The 21,129-nt window shown below is 43.0% G+C and overlaps 1 protein-coding gene across 3 annotated transcripts in view; it reads left to right on the top strand.

Annotated features, from left to right (window-relative positions):
- The window catches only part of LOC139931823 (RNA-binding protein Musashi homolog 2-like), a 230,006-nt gene that overhangs the window by 115,371 nt on the left and 93,506 nt on the right, over positions 1–21,129 (top strand). For all 3 annotated transcript variants that reach the window (XM_078286451.1, XM_078286450.1, XM_071925429.2), the window contains exon 7: positions 15,431–15,479. In XM_078286451.1, the coding sequence (XP_078142577.1) occupies positions 15,431–15,479 (49 nt within the window). The remainder of the gene's footprint in view (positions 1–15,430; positions 15,480–21,129) is intronic.

The raw sequence follows: 21,129 nt of genomic DNA on the forward strand, positions 1-21,129 counted from the left end.
TAGTAACTGTTAAGTGTTTTTTGTCCCCCCGTAAAATGCATCACTTTCTGTGCTGAGAAGTTGCCCGCCAGAGGTCGTGTCCAACCACATGGGCTGGAATGGGACAAACTAGGGGGTCTCATGGAGCGCTGATGCGTGGATTTTCTCTTCTTGAGCCTGAACGCATTACTTAGACTAAGAATAAGGCAATATTTTATCATGAAAAGGTTACATAATGTATCTTTAATGAGAAATGGAATGGAACGGCTAAATGTGTTTCAGTACAGTTTGATTAGCCATACACACTAAAGCTGAATGCCTGCCTGTAATCCAGCCAGCCATATATCAATGGTGAATGCGCAGTCTTTTGTTCCTACCGTATGTGTTCCAAGTACCTCAGCAAATCATCCACTAGTGTTAAATTGAAATAAAAAGCCATGCAGTAATTCAGCGATCAACAGATGATTGGGGGCATGCTTTGCCGCCTGCCAACAGACACGGGGCCGAGCTGCCAAATCAGTCTTAAAAGCAAGCCTGTGCAGAGGGGCTTATCTCTACGTGTTGGTCTTCCTCTGCTCCAGCACGCTTCACCATATGTACACAGAGGCAGGGCAGCATCTCATATGTCGTTCTTTCTCTGTATTTGTCTTACTGTCTTTCTTTTGCTCTCTCTCTCTGTCTCTCTGTCTCTCTCTGTGTCTCTCTTCCCCTCCCTCATTGAAGCTTCAGCCCCTTGCCGCCTGCCACCCTACTTTCCCATTGTGTTCCCATAACAGGGGTGTCATCTCCTAAGAAATCACCCCTTGTTCTTGACAGTTTCAAGATGACATGTTGACTCTTAAAATGCTATGATTAGCCAACATTGTTTGAGCTTCCCTTTGAGTAAAGCTGCTTAGGGGCAGCAGATAAAGGGTTGAAGCCAAATTGTATTTTTATCTGCTACATTTCAATCCTTCCTTGTATTGTGACAGAAGTGATGATACGGGGAGAAGAGGGCAAATTGATCCTATCCCGCTTTATTGATTTGATGTAAAGCCAATGGTACTGTTTGTGGAATGGCAATGGGATGCTATGAAGCTGTATTGTGAAGTGGACACAGGCAGAATTAGCTACAGCTCAATCGCTTGTTCAAACAGCTAGTGTTGACTCATAGCATGCTCCAGGGTTATTTTTTTCCATGATGTTAAGTCAAAGTCCATAATATTTCAAATCAAAAAACATAATTAAAAAGCTTACTGACCACCGTAAAAGTGACGTCGGCAGGTTTTTGAATGGTTCTGCCCGCTAGTTCAGCTTGAGGCACCGTAGCATTAACATAACAAGACACTTTGCATACAGAAGATCCTCTGAAATGATATCAAGCTCTTTGGAGACTTCGGGCCCAATTCAGACTGCATAAAGTTTAAGCACATTTGAGCCGCTCCTATTCAGACGTCGACTACTCAGTGTACCCACTGATTGTTGGTGTGCTTTTGCTTGCTTGCAGGTTTATTCAAACCCGCGGCTTCTTTGTCCTTTCCATCGGCATGGTGCAAAAGCAGGCCATGGACTTTTCTTTTTTTCATGTCTTTCTTCTGAGGCATTGGCTTTAAATACCGCGTGCCCTTTATTCATTTTTGGTTAGGTGCAAAAAGATTGAACATGCCCTTAATTACATTAATTGACTGAAAACATAATAAAATATACATAATAGTTTGCAAAATCTGAAATGATTTAGACTAGAAATCACTGAAAGATGTTTTTTGTTTGTGAAAAATAGGTTTTATATCACAGGCTTCATGATGACATCTGCTTTCTACTCAGCTCCCCGACAAGTCACTACTGTTGCAATACCCATTGCTTTAAAACTTTATGCAAACTCAGGTCATGCGTCTTCAGACGTCAGTATATAGTTAGGAATAGATATAGCAAGATATATAGACAGAGATGTCCTTTGATGCCTCTACTCATTTCCATTAAGGACTTCGCCAGGCAGCAGGAGAATGAAACCTGAGAAATTCCCACAACATCCCTGTACACCCTGTCCGGCTGATGCAGCACCTGTCGCCAAGATGGAAAGGGCACAAGTTACCTAGAGTAACACTGGAGGGATGTGAAGGCTGTGTGATCTGGCTCTGCAAATCCATGCGCAAACGCTGGATGCACAGGACGTCAGTGAAACTCAGCACATTCATGATTTCTTGGCACCTTCCTTGTGCCCTGGTTATGCTGTCTCTTTTGATGATCTCTTAAAAATTCAAGCGACTTGCGTGTGAGATGAAGCTGTGTATAAGTGTGTATGAGTGTGAGAATTAGGTGAGAGAGGAGACAGGCTGTGCATAAAACCACATTCCAAACATTCAGTGAAATATTTAGTCTCCTGACATTGTTATGATTGTTTTTTTGTTTTTTTTACATTTAGTGAATTTTAATTTCACTGGTTATTGCTTAAAGTTTTGTGACTCAGCAGCTAATATCCTGCTGTTGAGTCACAAAACTTGAAGCAATAACCGATGCTTTTGGTTTTATTTAGTTTTATTGGATGGGAGCACTAGACATTGCAGGGTGTGCAAGGAAAGGCAGTACCAGTGGACTTAAGTCGGAGTCAGAATCCATGCATTATAACGCGAAGGTGGACACATCCTGATATACATATTCATCACCTCATGTGCGCATCTTGCAGAAGGTCGCATATCCCTGCTCGCATCTCCAGAATTGGAACCATCAAAGTGGTCTGAATCAGGCTCTTAGAGAGATCAGCCCTCCTTCTCTAGTCTGTACTCAGCCGGCTGTTTTTTACGTCGATCAAGCTTGTAGGCCTCTTGTGAGATTGATCATTGCGGCCTATTTTAGGTGGTTTTCTCTTTCCCTGGATTGGAAGGATTCATAAGAGCTTCTGATAAGCCACTTGGAAACTTTCAGACAGTCAAAGTACACTCTGACACAAGTAGAGCAGAGTGTAATGAAAAGAGCAGAGGGTAATGAAAGTGGGCTAGATTTAGGGACATATTTCCTCTTTGAGGCCTTGTTCGCTGGCAGGGTCTATCTTTGGGATTTTGCTCACATTATTACTCACTTAAACTGGCAAAAGAATGAACTGTTACCACAGAGCTTATGAGGATGAGCATGACTGAAGTCTTAGTAAATGTCCCCAAAAAATGCAGTAAATTCAACCATTTTGACTGCCTATGACAGTTGTTTTTTTTTAAAGTGTCTTTAGTTTGCGCGCGTGTGCACACACTTGTGTATTTGTGTTTGTGTGTGTTTTCCTGTTTTACGTGTGTGCATGCTCCCAGAGGGGAAACAGGCTGTGTGGGGTGTTATCTACTTCTGCAGAGGGTGACAGCTAATCACCAACCCTGACAAACACTGGGGGAGAGGGGAGGGAAGAGAGAGGGAGAGATGACAAACGAGAGAGAGAGAGAGAGGAGATGGCACCGGGGTGGGGGATTGGTATTTGAATTCCACTGAGTAACCACAGAGCCCTTTGGATCCTGTCATCCCAACCTCTGTATGAGTTTGGACCTGAGCTGGACAACTGTGCAGCCTCCGACCTGGCCCAGTGACAGCTAATAAACCCCCATCAGCAGAGATGCAGACTAAGATAGGGCGCCACTGAGAACACATTGCGACATTTCTTGATGAGTTGAATAAATCTTCGTGTTTGCCCACTCTGTCAGCAGCGCCTTTGATCTCCTTCCTGCTGCAGGTATATTCTCAGCCTCACAGTGAATGTCTGCAGACGGGTTCACTAGCTGTCTGTATTGCTAGGGAAGGCGCCTTTCAAGAGCTACCTTGTCAGGTGTAAAGAGATCAGCAGTTATTAGCTAACCGTGTCATTAATCTTGCCCCAATGACTACGCTAAATGCATTTGTAGACGGTTTGCCTTGCAGATGGGCCGAGGCATGCTGGGTTAGTGTGAGCTGTTGGTGTCGCCTGTTGACACAGAGATCAGAGGGCTGAGAGAGATGGAGAGATGCTGTCGTGAGATGGCGGCAGGCAGGCTGCACTGGGAGAGGGGAAGAGAGAAGACACACACACACACACACACACACACACACACACACACACACACAGACAGACAAGGCTCCACTCTGGTTTTCGAGGAAGAATTTTAGGCTGATATGTGCCCCTTAGCAGTTGTCATTTGTAGGTGCAGCTTTCCATCACACGCAGTTTAACAGACAACTGGAATCTGAGTAAGATGTAGTACCAGAGACATTTACAAAACAAAACTGATTGCCAATACACTACCAGTCAAAAGTTTGGACACACCAGATTTTTCTTTATTTTTTACTATTTTCCACATTTTAGAATAATAGTAAAGACATCAAAACTATGAGATAACACAAATGGAATTATGCAGTGACCAAAAAAGTGTTAAACAAATCAAAACTATCATATATTTTAGATTCTTTAAAGTAGCCGCCCTTTACCTTGATTGAAAGGCAAAGGCTTTGGAAAGAAATTCATACATAGGCATCAACTTCACTATTTATATTTGTTAAGAAACAAATTTCAAGCATTCAAGCATAAGCCTTTAGATCTAAATGGCTTTTAAGGTAATGAAAAACATGCACGTGCATTCAATCAGGTGTGTCCAAACTTTGACTTTGTAGTGTTTGTGTCATCCTTCAGTTGATTGTGTAGATTGTGTAGATCGTGTTTCGGTGTTCTAATGGACATGAGTTAATGTTGCCCAGAGCTCAATGACATTTATAGTTGCGATGTCTCAGCTTTGATTACCAATAGTAGGATTGAAATATCAATCTCCACCAGTGACCCCGTGGCTTCTGGACTCCCTGCTGCAGCCAGTGTGGGTGGCGGCACTCCGACCGACTGGCAGCTGCCTGTGTAGCTGCGATGGGTGTCATGCTGGGTGCCTCCATGCGGCGAGACCCTCATCTGCCCACAGTGACACACCTCTCACCACTTTGCTCTCTCTGACTGACCCTGTCACCAAGCCGGAGAGTGACAGATACAGGGGGAAAGAGGGAGCGTGAGAGACAGCGAGGGTGGGTGGCATATCCTTTTAGATACAAGCGGAGCTGGAATCCCCGCTAAATAAAATCAAAGATAGCTGTCAGATGCTTTTACTGAGCATATTGCTTGAGAGCACGCAAATGGCACTATCAGCGAAGGAGTCAAAGGTCCACAGCTACTCGAGTGCTGAGGTTGTCATTCATCTCTGTAAGCATACAGTGTAAGTGCCAACAGTCAGTTTAACAGGCATTCCTTACTATCAACTCTTATACACCTATAGATCAAACAGCCATTACATGCTTCAGATGACTTTATGATATGATTAATCTTATGGTTTTATCTGTTTTTCTCGCTGGGTGCCAGGCTCAGGGGCAGCAGTGAGTGGCGATAGTGACATTGTGTTATCCACAGATGGCTCACGGTGGTCTAGTGCAGATGACCATTCTGAAACCGCATAGCATCTGTGTTTGTGTGTGTATGTGTGTGTGTGTGTCTACATCTGTGTGCGTGTGTTGTGTTGGGTGCTAATGACAGTTGGCATTTGGCCACTATCAGTAGATCGGTAATTAGTATTGAGAGGTTTGGGGGAGAAACGCAGATTCCCCTCTATCTCTCCAACAGATGTGTGTTTGATCTGCTAACCCACCTCACACAAAGACACACACACACACACACACACACTCTCTCCAACCGTAGAACCAGTCTGACATATGGAAACGTCTATAAGCATGTCTGTCTCAGCATACTGATATAAAACAGCAATAGATGAAACCACAGAAAAGAAAGAAAATGGATCATAGGCAAGCTAATAGAGCATGCCAGACAATGGACATAAAACATAAAGAACAGAATGAAAATAGTCCAAAAATAGACAATGAATAGAAATGCAGAGATGCAGAATGAGAGTTCAGGGTGTGGGAGGTGAAGGGTTATGCCACATCAGAAATTAACAACTCTATAGTAAAGACTCTACTGGTGGATAAGGAGCAGGATGAATGAAATGTGAAAGATTGTTTTAATTCAACATTTAACAGATTTCCACAAACTCAGACACTGGAGTAAAACATCATTATAGTTCTCACTAATGTCAGAGCCTTTTGTCTGTTCGGTTAATTGTAGCATAGTTTTCCTGATGGAATTGCTCTGTGACCTTTACTGTTTTTTATTTCTTCAACCCCTATATTTGCAAAGTGATGGTATTCTGGCTGATTAGCGCACCCCCGCCCCCCAAACGCACACATACGCACACACACGCACACACACTATTACAAATCACAATGTATTCACTCCCCGAACCCCACTCCCATTGTTCTGCTTTATAACACTGGGAAAGGAGCATCAGTCAAGTATATTAGCTGGATCCTATTACTGTCACCAGATTGCCTCTCTGAGCCATCTTAAAGAGCCCCCAGACAAAACTTCCTGTCATGTTAATCCAAGCTTTAATAAATAGAGGGATGTGTAACCGTATTCAAATAGGGGCTCCCGTATTTATGCTGACAAAGAGAGACGGGCTATCACAAAATGACAGATGAAAGTGTTTTGCATAAAAGGGAGAAAAAAAAATGTTTTTTTATTGGCACTCATTCACTCCCATTCTGAGGAAAAATGTCATATTATTGAAATGGCCTTTAAAAAAAGCTTAAGCCTAATCTAAGTAAAACACTGCAGGTATTAGGGACAGTGGCCATTGTGAGTGAAGTGAATGCTATTCAACTCAAGCTTCCAGCTCATTTTATCCCTCTTGTTCACCTATTGATAACAAAGTACATAATACACACCTTTTCTCCTAAGACTAAGGCTTATGTTCATTGGATCTGTGTATATCAGAGCATACCGTCTTTGAGCACTTTGATTAATTCATGAATAGAGAAAGTGTGTTATTCAATTTTATTTTCCAGATGGTTATTCAAAGACATTAGTAGGAGTTTCATATTGTTAGTGCACCAGCAGAAGCATAGCTAGGAGCCCATTGCATTCCTGAGTATTCTCATCAGTAACAAAGGGGGAACTGAAATCGACCTCCTCACTTCATGGCCATCACTTAGATTCACAACTTGGGAAAAAGAGCAGCGATACAATTACTTCATTCATTTCACAGTAAATGACATTGCTCTCTTTCAGACTTTTTTTTTTTTACACTCTGGTTGGCCATTCCCTGGCTTGCAGAAATGGAAACCTAGTTAAACCAGTATTTCACAACCAAGGTCTGCATGAGTATATTGTACAGTGCATGGATTTCTCATTTGATTATTAAGTTGATTGAAAGAAATTACAATAGAGAGATAGGAGCGATCCCCTGAACATGTTCTCTCCTGCTGTTGCTCAATGTCCGAATGAAAAGTAGCATATTTGCGGGGGCTGGCAGCATGGGTTTCCCCCCTTGCTTGGGTACATGTAGTGTTAGTATTAGTGTTAATACTGGTATTGGTATTGGCCCCTTAAAGCAAAAATGGCAGAACTTAGTGTTCTTGCATTGTATTCTAGATTTCTTTCTTTTATTTTCAACGCTCAGTTTCTTTGAGTCTAATATGACATTTAAATATATGACAAATTAGACCTTCAGGATACACCTACAAATCTATGGTACAACAAACAATCTACAATATTTTAGGGGGCTGCTTTATGCCTTAAAATGTATCAAAGAGTATTTCACTCTTATTTCCTGTGACAAGCACCAAATCTTCCCCAGTGAGAGGGTTAGTGGGGATTCTTTGGGGTCTTGTGGGGATTCTTTGGGGTCTTGAAGATTGTTAGATTTTAACTAACTTTATGTCTCAATCAGCAGAAATGAGCCTTTAAATTGCATTCAGGTTCTGCACAAATATTGGAAAACTGGAAAAGTACATTCAGGACTAGTAGAAGACAATGGTAGTAGAAGAAGAGATTATGAATTTGGCAGGTCTTATGAATATTTTTATTCCAAATATAATAATTCACACTTAAGTATAAATGGCATACAAATGAATAACCCTTTCCCTAATCCGGTGTGAAGAGGGCAATGTTTCTAATACCAAGATGTGTACCTAACCCCATGTAGGCTTTTGCAATTTATTTCTTTTCATCCTCTGCGCCCTCCTCATCCTTTGAAACCTTTTCAACCTGTTTGCCCATTTAAAACAACCCTCATCCCACCCATCCTTTTCACCCTCTGCAGCCTCTCCCCAAACATTTCAGAGCATCTTCTGACCTTTTCCCGCCACCCAATCATTGCCACTTGCAGCTATATTTACATTTACCAGGAGGAGAGAAGAAGAGGGCAGGTTGTGTAAAACTTGTTTCATATGTGCGTCTGCTAAAACAGAAAGCCGATTGGCTTGGCAGGAGGAAAGGCATCATTTTAAATAAGTCCTCAATGTTAAACTGTTTGCTCCAGGGCAAGGGGATTGTTCACCTCTCCAAATACTATTTTAGCTGGAAAGCACAATATTTCCCAGCCTGAGCTTTCACGTGGGAGAATGAGGGAGGGCCTGGGCTCGGTAGTCTCACGGAGGTGGCTCGCAGGCATACTCCATTCTGACAGAATGAGGAGGCACTCTGCAAGAGTGTGGCGGAGAGGGAAGGAGCCCTATTAATAAAATGACTCCATAATGGGTAGTTCCCTGCAGCTTGGCAAAGGAAGACAGGGGGATTGATGGACGAGGCCAAGGCCTACTTCCTCAAGCATACTGAACTCAACTGTGTGGACATGCCTGTGTGAGGCCAAAGGCAAGGCCAGGCCCCACATCTTACTGCAATCCCATTCATATAGGAAGGAAAACCCTTATAAATGGCTTCCTGTTTGTGCAAAAGGGTCAAACCAGCATTTTTAGACCAACAGTAAGTCGCCTCTCAGCCTAGTCACAAAGCTGTTTTAAAGCTAGTTTATATGCTGTATTTTTTCTACATATTGCAGTCTGCACCATAATGACAGACGATTTTGAGGATGGAACCAGTCAGAATCTACCTTAATTTTAATCTTACCTCAAAGGAGTAAGAAAACAACAAGCTCAACAAGACTCCCTCTACATTCAAGTTGGGCGACAGTATTACTGTTGCATAATGCATATTTTGCATTACTTAAGAATGAAGCACCCATAAAAGGGTGCTTGCCAGAAATTTGCTGGTTTCCAGTGGGAAATGCGTATAAATGCTGCTTCATTTTTGACTGCTTTTCTGTGTTGAGAGGGGCTTGGGTAGGACTAGAGATGTGCTCCGAAGATATCGCTCTGTCACAGCAGCGTTACGGTCTGCCCTCACAATATAGCAGCCTTCTGAAGGCATCACTCTATCACCCTTTCATTACAGCCCTTTGTATCAGTACATTGATTAGAGTGGCCTCAGCATGACTACCTTTCTAATTGTGCATTTGTCGATTTGAAGGCTGCACTCAGTGCCATAGGAGAATCTGCACTAACCATTTCAACAGTACTCGGAGGCATTCTTTGACACACAAAGGTCCCTGTTAGAATATACATCAGTTTGTATCACCATAGCGACCTCCTTGGATGCTGAGCAGGGGACCTCATAAATATGTAATCCTGACAGATTTGAGGAATTGTCTTGCTCAAGTGTTTCTCTCAAGCCATTTTGTTAATGTCAACATGAAGGAAAGTAACTGGAATAAGTGTTGACATTCAACCCATGGTGTATATCATTAATAATTACATACGCAAGAATTTCTGTCAGATGACTGCCGAAAAACACTTGGATCCTGTGCACGTTTTTCCACCACTCTTATTCATAAGTAATTTGGTGCTAAAATACACAAATTGTGTATTGTAAGTCTCTGTGCTCACTCATCTTTGTTATATAGCCATACTGTACACCCCTTTTTACAGTATAGCAGTATGTTTGCAGTGTAACTGTATACAGTACAGTATACAGTAGATAAGGTTGCCATTCATTCCTTAAAATAGAAATTGTCCAATAAAAAGAAAAATGTTGCATTCCTTATGGAATCAGTATGGAAATCATACTCAAAATATTTATGAATCATTTTAAAACTGGAGTTTTGCTAGAACAAACTATAGAAGGAGACAAATTGACAATAGGAAAAAGAAAGAGAAATGGGGTAGACAGGCAGCAGATAAGCGCTTGCCCTTTCTACCTCACTGTGCTTTGTGCGTGTGTGCGTGCGCGTGTGTGTGTGTGCATGTTTGTGTGTGTGTGTGTGTTTATGGTTCGCACTCTAGCCATCCATTTTTATCACTTCTGGTGAGGGTTGCCACTCATCAATTATACAAAGGATTATTCCTTTTGGAAGAGGAAAACGTGGTGTTCCTGATTGAACACAGCTCGCTTTGGCTCTGCTGTGGAACTGAAAAAAGAGTTTGTCCATCTAGGCTCGCACTTAAGAACAGTGTCCCTTTTGCCCCCTTGTGTAATTACAAGAGCTTATGGGGAGCTCAAGTTTTGCCCTCTGCTCCTCGTTAAACCACCACTTGTAAAAGCGCTCAAGCGTGGATGCAGCGCATTGCAGCTCAACGTTCCCAGACAATGATATAGATTTCCTCTACAATAGAACAATTGAAAGGGTTGTCACAAATTTGTCCATTGTCACTGGGCCACTATCATTTCTCTGTTAATTACAATCATTGTAATAGAATATTAGATGCTCTACGCTGCGAAGGGAGCGTTGATGTAGGGGCAGTGCCAGCTGAGTTTTCTCCTTGACTGTGACCCTTATCTGTCATAATAATAATGATAATAATAATGTGATACTTCATTGATCCCCGTAGGGAAATTTTCTTTTTGCCTTCACCCTCCACGGGGAGGCCAGAGTGCAGGGTCAGATACGGAGCAGCACCCTGGAGCTGGTAGGGATTCAGTGTCTTGCTCAAGGACACTTCAGCAGAACGGATGCTTGGAAGCTGGGTCCTCCATTTGAAGGCTGGAGTCCCTACTCACTATGCCACCTTGCTGCAGAGCATGTCACTGGACAGACGTGGTTCATATTACCCATATTCCTTGTGACTATTCAGCCCAGGCCCCATCCCTTAGACCCCTTGACCACCATCCAAAACCATGACACCAAGCCTCAACAAAAGGAGGCGTGCAACCAGTCCCAGGTCTATGTCTGCAGTTGAGGCCTCCGTGCCCATGGCATTAGGCATGATCTGTATCAGTGTTGCCCCCAAACTGCAGGGAAGTTCCTCTGCTAGCCTTCAGCCGTGAGCTGAATGTAAATGTGCATTTTGACACCTATCTAAATCGCTGTCATAATTCATTTCCAGAGCTCTTAAATCTCTCCCTGTCACCTGACACCTCTGCTGCCTCCCTGCCCCAAAACAGAACACATTAGCCTTTATTGATGCATTTGTCCTTTGATACATAATTCATGGAAGCAGCCCTTTTTGAATTATTATGCATTTTTTGTGAGGTTGTTCTAACATATGGATTTGGTGGTGGCATTGATACAGGTGGATAGGTTACATAGTGTTTGGTGTTTAACACCATATTATCTGACAAGAACAGGATAAGCCTTTACCCCAGGCTCCTGGACCAGAGTGCTAGATCACTTCACCTTCATGTTCCTCCTGTATTGACTGACCGCATACAGTTTCTTCACCTGAATCTGTCTGCATTACCTATGGAGCTCACCCTATTCACAGGTTTTTATTAAATCCTCACTCCAGAATCAGACACTGTATGGCTCGTGGTTCAAGCACATAGGCGGTACCATGTGCTGCGCTACTGGTTTGTGTTGTGGTACAGGGTCCCTATGAATCATCTGACCTATGTTACTCTGCTGTACTGCTTCCACAAGTAATCATACTATACACCACACACAGCATTGCGTATACTCCTGTCACCCCAGTGTTTAGGAGGAGGTTATTTAGTGGAGATGTGTTTGCCTCAGGTTTAGTTAAAAAGCTGCCCTGCCTTCTGCCCCCTGACTGTCTTTCTGCAGCGCGCTCTTTCTGAGTGGTCATGGACTGTTCCAGTGCATATACCACGCTGAAATAGACTTTTGCTCTTTTCTTCATTGTCACAAAAGGCCAGGCACTTCACTGGAGTTCCCATTCCCCTTTTACATAGTGATAAGACAGCCATTATCCTTTGAACCTTTCTTTTCACCGAGCCAGGAGAAAGGGAAGAGTGAAAGAGGAGGAGGAGGAGGACAGAGAAAGATTTCTTCCCTGAGGTGAGCCTGGCCTCACCTCTGTGTGGAGGGCTTTTTTGTGAGCAATGAAGAGGTCCTTAACCTTCTATCAGATGGAGGCACACAGTTGTGTTCTGCTTGAATAACTGCATTGAAAAGCCCTGAAGCACAGGAGATGGTTCTATAGACTGTGGAAGTGGCAGAGAGAGAGAGAGAGAAAGAGAGAGAGAGGGAGAGGGAGAGGGAGAGAGAGATGTGGGGGGAGGAGGGGGGCTGTATTGTATGACCTGCTGGAGTGTGACCCTCACATGATGTGCACATTCTCTGTTAAAGTCCCCATCAGTGCTTCACTGTGAATCTATGTTCCTTGTTGAATGGGGCCATCTGACAGGACGGCTCTCCTTTAATAATGTCACAACAGCACAGCTCACACATTTATATAATACACTCACGTTAATAGCCCTTGGTTCATTTTACAAAGTAACAGTCGTTTCGCTCACAGCCTTTTAAAGGATGTACAGTGGCAAACCTATCAATATCAGAGTACAAAATATTAGCTATGAATGATGAGTTGTATGCAGGGCTTGTGGGTGTGTGGTCTCAAATGGCCAGATCTTGCATAGCCACGGTGTGTGTTAAAGGCCCTACATATAGAATATTTACCTCAATATATCATTCTTAAATTAATTTTGATAGCATACACATAGTATATACACATAGTGTAATGGCTGGCACTTGACCTAGCTTTTAGATGTTTTATGGAAATGATATGTTGTTTCCATTATTTTGGGAGGTGCTTGTGGGTGTCGTGTTATCAGTGGGTTTCATATAGATCGAAACAAACTCACCACTGAACCATAGTGTGGACACCACTATAGCCTTACTAATGAGTCAGAACAATAGTGTTTGAAGGAGGCTCCTCCATTTCTCTAAAGGTCTCAAGTGTCTTCCTCTGCACTTCGACCCACATATGCAGCAGAAATTCCTTGTGCATTCAATATCAGAATCAGAATCTCTTTATTCGCCAAATGTACAGTGTACACAGGAATTTGAATAGGTGATACAGCGCAGTAAAACACGAAAATAGCAGAATAAAACAAGAAGAGCACACTAAGATTACGTAAAGTGAAAGTAAAAGGAGAAACACCATCAATAAGAATATATATACAAGTTAAGTACACGAATACAAGTTAAGTAATAATATATGCTACATTGCTACATATTGCAGTCCTGGTAGGACAGGCTACCTGTTCCACCATTATTGACATTAGAGGACAGGCAGACTTCTCTCTTCCATGTAGACGATCACAGACTGTGAGCCACACTTGGTAAATCAAACTTTTACGATAGCGTGTTGGTAAACACGGTATTACATCTCTGCTGTGCAGTAGAGCTTTCAAGCTGAGAAACTGTATAGGCCTTATCGACTGCTTTTGGTGTTATGAGCATACTGCTGGCAAAACAGAAGTCTTGAATCAAAGTTTTCATCCATTTTAAATCCAGTAAGGTGTAATTTAGCAGGCTAGGTAGCTAATATTGTAACAGTTGAGAAATTGTAGGACACGGTAAGAAAAACAAACCAGAAGTGTCTCTTTTTTTTTTTCAAACTCAGAGCTAATGAATTGCGACACTCTGCTCCGCTGGGTCCAGTTATCCCCCTTTCTATAAGGTGATTTTTTCCATTGTTTTACCACAATGTAGTCATCAGATAGGCCATTCTTCAGACACACAGCAGAACTAAGCAGATGTCTTATTTCTTATCATTTTTCTTTTTATTGCTTTTTATTCCTGGTATTTATATTTCTCTATGATGTTAACTATAGGAGCTGTCCAGTGAAATTACAGTGGCTCTACAAAAGTGTTGGTTAATTCATACCCACACTTCGCAATGCCTTTCTCCCAATTTTGCCTTCACAGTTTCACTGTTAAATCCGTGTGGATTGCCTTCCTTACTTTTCCTCCTTGTTCTGGCTTTATGAGGTGATGCTTGATACAGGCTGGCACTCTTGAACAAGTTTCAGCCAGATGCGTGACAATCTCACTAAAGATGGCACAAAGACAGAATAAATGTGTGTAAGCAAGACGGATCAGAGACACTGTAAACATTTTATTGAAGGTAATTAATGCATTAATCTGTTGACCTAAGCATGCATATGGGGTACTTTAAATCCGCATAAATGTTGCCAGCTATACTTGGTAATTTGGAAATATTTTGAGGAGGTGCAAATAAAGTGCCTGGGAGCCGCATGTGGCTTGCGAGCCGTGCAATGAGTACCAGGGCTTTACAAGCTGTGCCAACGTCTTGTGTGCCAAATGTGTGGCAGGAGGGTGGCATGAACAATGTGCCGGCGCTAGTCTGCCTGGCTGCCAGGCACTTTTCTTTATCCAATCAGACAGTTCGGCTTGAGCGAGACCCCTATTCTTGTCTCTTCCTATCTCCTCCCCTAGCTTTGTCACCCTCCCATGAAGCACACACACACACACTCACACACACACACACGCATGTGTACACATCCTTCCTCTGCACAGCAGCAAGCCTCCTCGGTACACCGGTATACTTACCTAGAGACGGTAACCGGGGAACGAACGGCACAGAGGCGAGTGACATTGAGATTGTTGGCCCAATCTTCCCCCTCTGTGTCTCTGTCTGCCACTGTTCGCTCCCCCTCTGTCCTTTTTATTATTCTCCCCAGAAGAAACCACAGGCCAAATGAGCCTGCATCACTCTGTTTTTTAAGCATTTCTTCAGAGTTATGGCAAGCAGAGTGTGTCTAGAAATCTGTTTTTCAGAGATGTGTGAAAAAAAGATGGTGTCTGTGTGTGGCTTTATTGGACATGATGAGAGATGATATGATGGTGGATGCTGCTGCTGCTGTGGCTGTGAGATGAGGAAGGATCCCATTTGTCTCACGCTCCCCTGGTGCAATGTCTCTATCTGTCGCTCTGCCCAAGACTGGACATTGGTGTTCATCAAAATAAACACTCTTTATTGTTCACACAACGTTCCATTTTTCACTGCTTGTCATTATTGTTAATTCTCATGCCTAATTCCTCTTTACATTTAGATTTTTGGCATTTAGCTGCCACCTCTATCCAGAGCAACTAACAGTGAGTGCAGCAGATGAATATGTTTAAATTCCTTGATCAACAAAATTACAAGCTACCAGTAGCAAGTGGTGCAAGGTTCATAGCATCCTGACAATAATCCTGTGACCAACGAATGATCATGTAAGAGAGACGTGCTTGGAAAGAAAATAAGAGTTAAGAAGAGAAACAGAAGAGATTTTTTAGAGTAATCAGAGTGAGTAGAGAGGGGATCTGATTCAGATTCACAAGGCAATGTGAGGTACTTCTTGAAAAGATTAGACTCAGGCTAACATCAGTACTTCTCTTATGTCTTCCAGGTCGATGACGCCATGCTTATGTTTGATAAGACTACTAACAGACATAGAGGTAAGTGCACAGCTTCTACTCTCTCTTCCCATTTTTTTTGCTCTCTCTGCCTTTCTGAAAAGGTGAGAAAATAGTCATTTTATGTCCTTTCCCCATGAGATAACACCGAACAGTTCCATTTCACATGATATTAGGTGTACCATCTGTTCAACAATGGGAGCGTGTCAAAGTAATCAATAAGCTGATACGGTATTTAGAATGTTTGAGCGTTCGACGGCGTGTGTGTGTGTGTGTGCGCGCCTGCCTCTGTGATGATGCTGGTGTGAGTGTTTCAGAAAGGTGCTTAAAGGGTGTAAAGATTGCGAGATGGTGGGTGCTGTGCAGTCAGATAACAGCATCAGATAAAGCCCAGGAGAAGCACCGACTTTATCGCTCTCTCTCATCGGCTCCTTATCTTAGATTAGGGGACGGTTCTCTCTAAAGCAGAGGACTTTCCAAAGACAGGTTGCCTCCCTGCACTGCAGTGCGCCCGTGTCATGTGTTTCAACCAGACGCCACGCCAACGGGCCTGACATGCCACCAATAAGCACACGGTACGTTCGGCTAGCACGTTGGCTACGAGTCCTTTCATACAGTAGGTGCTGCAGAGGAGCTGCTAAGAGACGTGATGTCCCTGGCGCTTATTGTTAGCATGTCACCTCCGTCGTACTGTGTGTGGTTGCGTGTGTGTTTGTGTGTGTGTGTGCGTGTGGCCGACAGGTACTGACAGGTATTTCCACAAGAAAAAGGAGCAGACACTTCTCTGTTTGTCACAGCAGGCAGCTCACTTGCAGGCAGAGCTGACATTACACCATCTCACAGAGTTGGGCTGAGCGCTGTTTTGCCATATAGATGTAAACATTTGTTTGTATTGAGCAGCTCCTCCTCTGTAGCTGGATAAATGTGCAAGACAATTATCTTGGATAGATGGCTGTAACGTTTTTTTGTTCATGGCGGTGTCTGTGCATTTCTCTCTCTCTGTCTCTACTGTATATCTGTATCTATCTCTGTCTCTGTGTGTGTCTGTGTGTGTGTCTGTACTGTATGTGTGAGTGCGCTGTGTGGAAGAGCTCTTTGAGTCTGGTAAACAGTTTCTCAGTGTGGAACATGTGAACTATAGTGGAAGTGATCTATGGCTTTGAGGGGATTTTGATCTGTAGTGACAGAACCCAGTGTGAGGTCTGCTTTGAGACGGAGGCTTTTTTTTCTCTCTCTCTCCTCTCTTATTCCCCTCTCTTCTCTCTCCCCTCTGCTGCACTGCCAGTCCTCTGTGAATGGGGATGGGCGCCACGCTCGGTTAGTGTGTTAGGTGTTTGCCTTTGGGCGGCAAAATGCCCTTCAAATGAAGACAATGATGGAGAAACAGCCTCCCTGGCAATTTTTCTGATGACAGGGGACGTATTTATATTGAGTGTGACACAGTAGCAGGAGGCAGGTGCAAGTCTTTCTGCAGTGGCTGTTTCTGTCTAACTAGCATTTTGCTATTTTGTTCCTTTGTCTGATGGTTTTTCTGCTGTTTCCATTGTGAATTCGAAACAGTAAATATTTGCTGATCTTAGAAACATAACAGGTGCTGTAGATGGACTTCATAGGATATTACAGAATCATAAAGGGGAAAGAAAATTTGAATAATGGATCAGAGTTAACTGATCCACTGTATGATTGCATGATATTAATGTCTCAGCTCCCCCATGGGCACATAGGAGAGGACATTGAATATGTTTTCAGTGGAGGCATCGGCTCGGCCCATTTTATGTCGTTTAGAGAAGATTTCTTAGCCCAGTGATGGGGAACTGGTAGCCCACAGGCCAAATCAGCTCCCCCCCATGTTCATTTATATCCCATAGACTGATTTATAAAATGGCAAGGTGATTTTGCTGCAATGCATGAATGCATGAAAGCATACATTTTCTTTGACAACTCAAGTATCTCCTAAATCATCTCCTAAAACCAGTGTACCCACTGCACGACTGCATATGACTCCATAGCCCCTTATTTGCAGCTCCCCAAAATAATAGTTCTCCTGTTGTGAAAGTGACAGCCACATGGATTTTCTGCAGTACATATCTATATCAGTAGCTGATGCTTTACAAAGTGTCACGGGAAAGTGCATTATTTCCCTTATCTAATAGATAGTCGGTCTCCATCATCTCATCCATCCAACTTGCACACATCTATTCTTTCTTGACAAAAAAATCTGCCGTGTCTAGCGTACCTGCAACACCGACATGCAGTGCATTACAAAATATGACTTCTAGATTACAGATCAGTTGCATGACTATCGAATTTGAAATCTGATCTGGTCCAAACCCTGAATCACAAAGTAGCCTTCAATTCACCAAAGTCCTTTCTTGTTCTTTTAAATGGAGACTTAGGTGTAGCTACTATCTGCTCCAGCAAAATAGGTAGGAGAGGGGATGCAAATCAATCAATAAACAGTTTTATATTTACTTGAGTGCATGTGAGGAGAGAAAAAAATCTAGTTTTGGCAAATAACTGAAAATGATGGGCAACTTTGGTACAAGCAGCATTTTAGATATAAAGCAGGTAGACTATGTAAATATACTAGGGAGATGTGGGCACTAAGGTTAAATTGCTTCCTTAATGAGAAAGAATTGAATATTAATTGTAGAAATGACAGCAGTTGAAGATGATCTCTGGTTATCTCTGTTGTGTCTCACTCTATGACTTCAAATGGTTGCAGAGCCTCACTTGAATCTTATCTCAGCACTTTAAATGGGCTGATGTGTTTACTCATTCAGCTTTTTAGGAGGGAGTGTGTTGTAATGAACACTTTAAGTATTTTATTGGAACAGTTTACCATTTGTGTACGAGATTATTGAAATTTCCCCGTGCATGATCGACACATGGTTGTAAGTGTGTTTTCTTTGGAGCTGGGGAGGATTGGACGAATGTTACAGTCCACTAGTAGCAGCATTGTCCTTCAGACAGCCCATGTGAGGTAACTGCTGGCAAAACGACAGCCAGAGGAGACATTCTCTACCCTTCTCCTTTTCCCAGTGCTTTTTTTACTCTCTTTCACTCTCTCTATCTTCCTCATTCATTCACTCTTATTCTTCCTTCCTTTCTTTTTACACACACTATTTCTGCCCCGCACCATCTCCCCACCCTGCCTCTCTTCTCCATCTCTCTCTCTCTCTCTCTCTCTCTCTCTCTCTCTCTCTCTATCTCTCTCTCTCTCTCTCTCTCTATCTCTCCTGCTAGAGGACACTCGCTGTAAGCAAAGCTCCTCACAAAGGCACACACTGCACACCATCTCCTTGGCATTTAAAGGAGTAGAATAAGGCCAATTGTGTTGGAAATTGAACTCTCTAAAGCCTTCCTTCCCACTGCTGCAGTTCATTGTGGGTGAGTTCAGTGTCTTTGGTGAGCAGCTTGGGCTGTCCAGAGGTTGATGCCAGAGGGCGCCTATTGTCCACTGCAGCACCCCCCCCCCCCACCCCCCCACCCTCTCCACCCGCACCACCACCAAAACCCCCTTCTCCCTTCAACCTTTCCTTTTTCTACTGACACCCACTTCTGTGATGGCGAAATAACCAGGATTGGAAAGGAATGCAAACATGAACAGATACTCAGTCACATTCCTACGCAGCTTTTATAATTAGAAGATATGTTTTTTTTACAGGGGTGATTTTCATTCCTGGACATGTGTGGTTTATCAGCAGTGCAGGAAGCCCAGACCTCCTGTGTGTGGAGCACATGCTACAGGTTTGCTGTGCTGTAGGCTATGCTCTGGGCCAAAGCCATGGGCACTACTACCACTACTAAGACAAGCTCTCAGTCATGGACTATGCATACCAGTCTTCATTCCCAATACTCCCAACATGACTCCCCATGCCACCTCTAGATGACAGGAGGAGCTACAGGAGTGGGGAATAAAATCTTTTGGAAGAGCCCCGAGTCAAAATCATTCTGTCATTCTTTGCCTACTCCCATCCCGCAGGCTGACATATGATCTATGATCTAAAATGTGATTTTACTGTCAAACACAATTGCCGGTGCCAAGGAGAGTGTTGCTGAGGTGAGACAAATGGCATCTCTTACAGGAGGGGATGGAGACAGTGACGAATAGTGATGAGAGTGGCTGAGTGGCAACTACCGCTATCCGCCTAAGCATTGGGGTTTAATTTGTGAGTAAAATGTAGATGATAGAACAATCCTTTGTCTTTCTGCCCATAGACATCCTTCATTAAGTGCTACTCTGCCAGACTGTAATTAGCCCTCCTCTTCCACCACATTATCACTCTCTTCATCATCACATCTCTCTGTAGCATAATACCCCATACATAATCCACGTGGGATTCTTTGTCAAGAATGAATATATAGTATAGTACGCTTCCTCTGATTTGATTATTCACAAGCACCTTCCCACCATCACAACTAATCCACATGAATAAAGAAAAAAAGATAAGTATATACAATGCAAATTAGGACATTACAATCCATTGCTAAATTACACTCTTAAAATCATAAGTAGCTGATTAATTGGGTCAAAACTGTGCACGCCACAGTGATGGTTTGATTCATGCACTGCAAAATCAGTACTGCTAAGAACCCATGTCAATCCAGAACAGTTTTAAACAGGTTTTAGTTAATACAAGAATATTGCAGGTGACACCTATATCTGCTTTGACTGATAGGAAACACACACAGTTTCTATGAGCCTTTTTTTTAATAACACCATTAAATAAGATGATGAAATCCTGGGGAAACTTTCTTTCATATTCTTTTACAATAGTTTGTAACCAGACAGCGCCCAATTGTCTAGCTTTACAATGACTGTGTGACTGATTATAGGCCAAATTCATGCTTTTTTTGAATGATGCAAGTATTAGTAATGTGCAACAGCATCGGGGACTAGGATAAAGCATGGAGGCTGAATTAGTTTAGTTGTAAGGCTGCTTTGTACTGGGGAGCCACTGAGCGAGGCACAGATTAGAACCCATGTTCCTGGAGAAGCAGGGGATTCTTGGTTTTGTGTAAGCATGGGGCCAAGGCTGTGTGAATTTGTGTGCAGCTCTTTTTTCTATGGGCTGAAAGGGCTGGTTTTCTTCCTGGCAGAGGAACAGAAGACTGCATTGTGTGTGTCTGTAATCTCTTTACCTGGATTGGCAGCAAAGCGACCAAGTGCAGCTCCCAGCGCGGAATTGGCACTGAGGAGTCAATGTCACACTGAGCGAGCTGCCTTCCAAACAAGCAAAAACTGGTTGAGTCTGTGTGTGAGTGTGTGTGTGTGTGTGTGTGTGTGTGTGTGGATGATTATATTTGTGTGTCTCAGCATTGCATAGGTGGATTGCACAGTCCCTGCATGAGCAATGCGGACAATATGCCACATATCAACATGCTTGAATACTGTCAGTCCTTAATCGCTATGACTTTGTGCCCATATTGTATATTTATTTTGTTTGTGTGTGTGTGTGTGTGTGTGTGTGTGTGTGTGTGTGTGTGTGTGTATGTTTTCCCACAATCTCACAATTGTGCATTATCGGGCAAAACACTTTTGCCCTATAATACACAAGCTCATACAGACAAAGGCTAGAGTGATATTAGGTGTCATTATACACCAACCGTCTGACAGAACTTCGCCTCTCTCGCCTCACTGGGTGAGGAGAAAAAAATAATTGGCCTCATTATCCTTCATCTCTTTGGT

This window comes from Centroberyx gerrardi, chromosome 11 (genome assembly GCF_048128805.1).
Source record: "Centroberyx gerrardi isolate f3 chromosome 11, fCenGer3.hap1.cur.20231027, whole genome shotgun sequence".
Lineage (NCBI taxonomy): Eukaryota > Metazoa > Chordata > Actinopteri > Beryciformes > Berycidae > Centroberyx > Centroberyx gerrardi.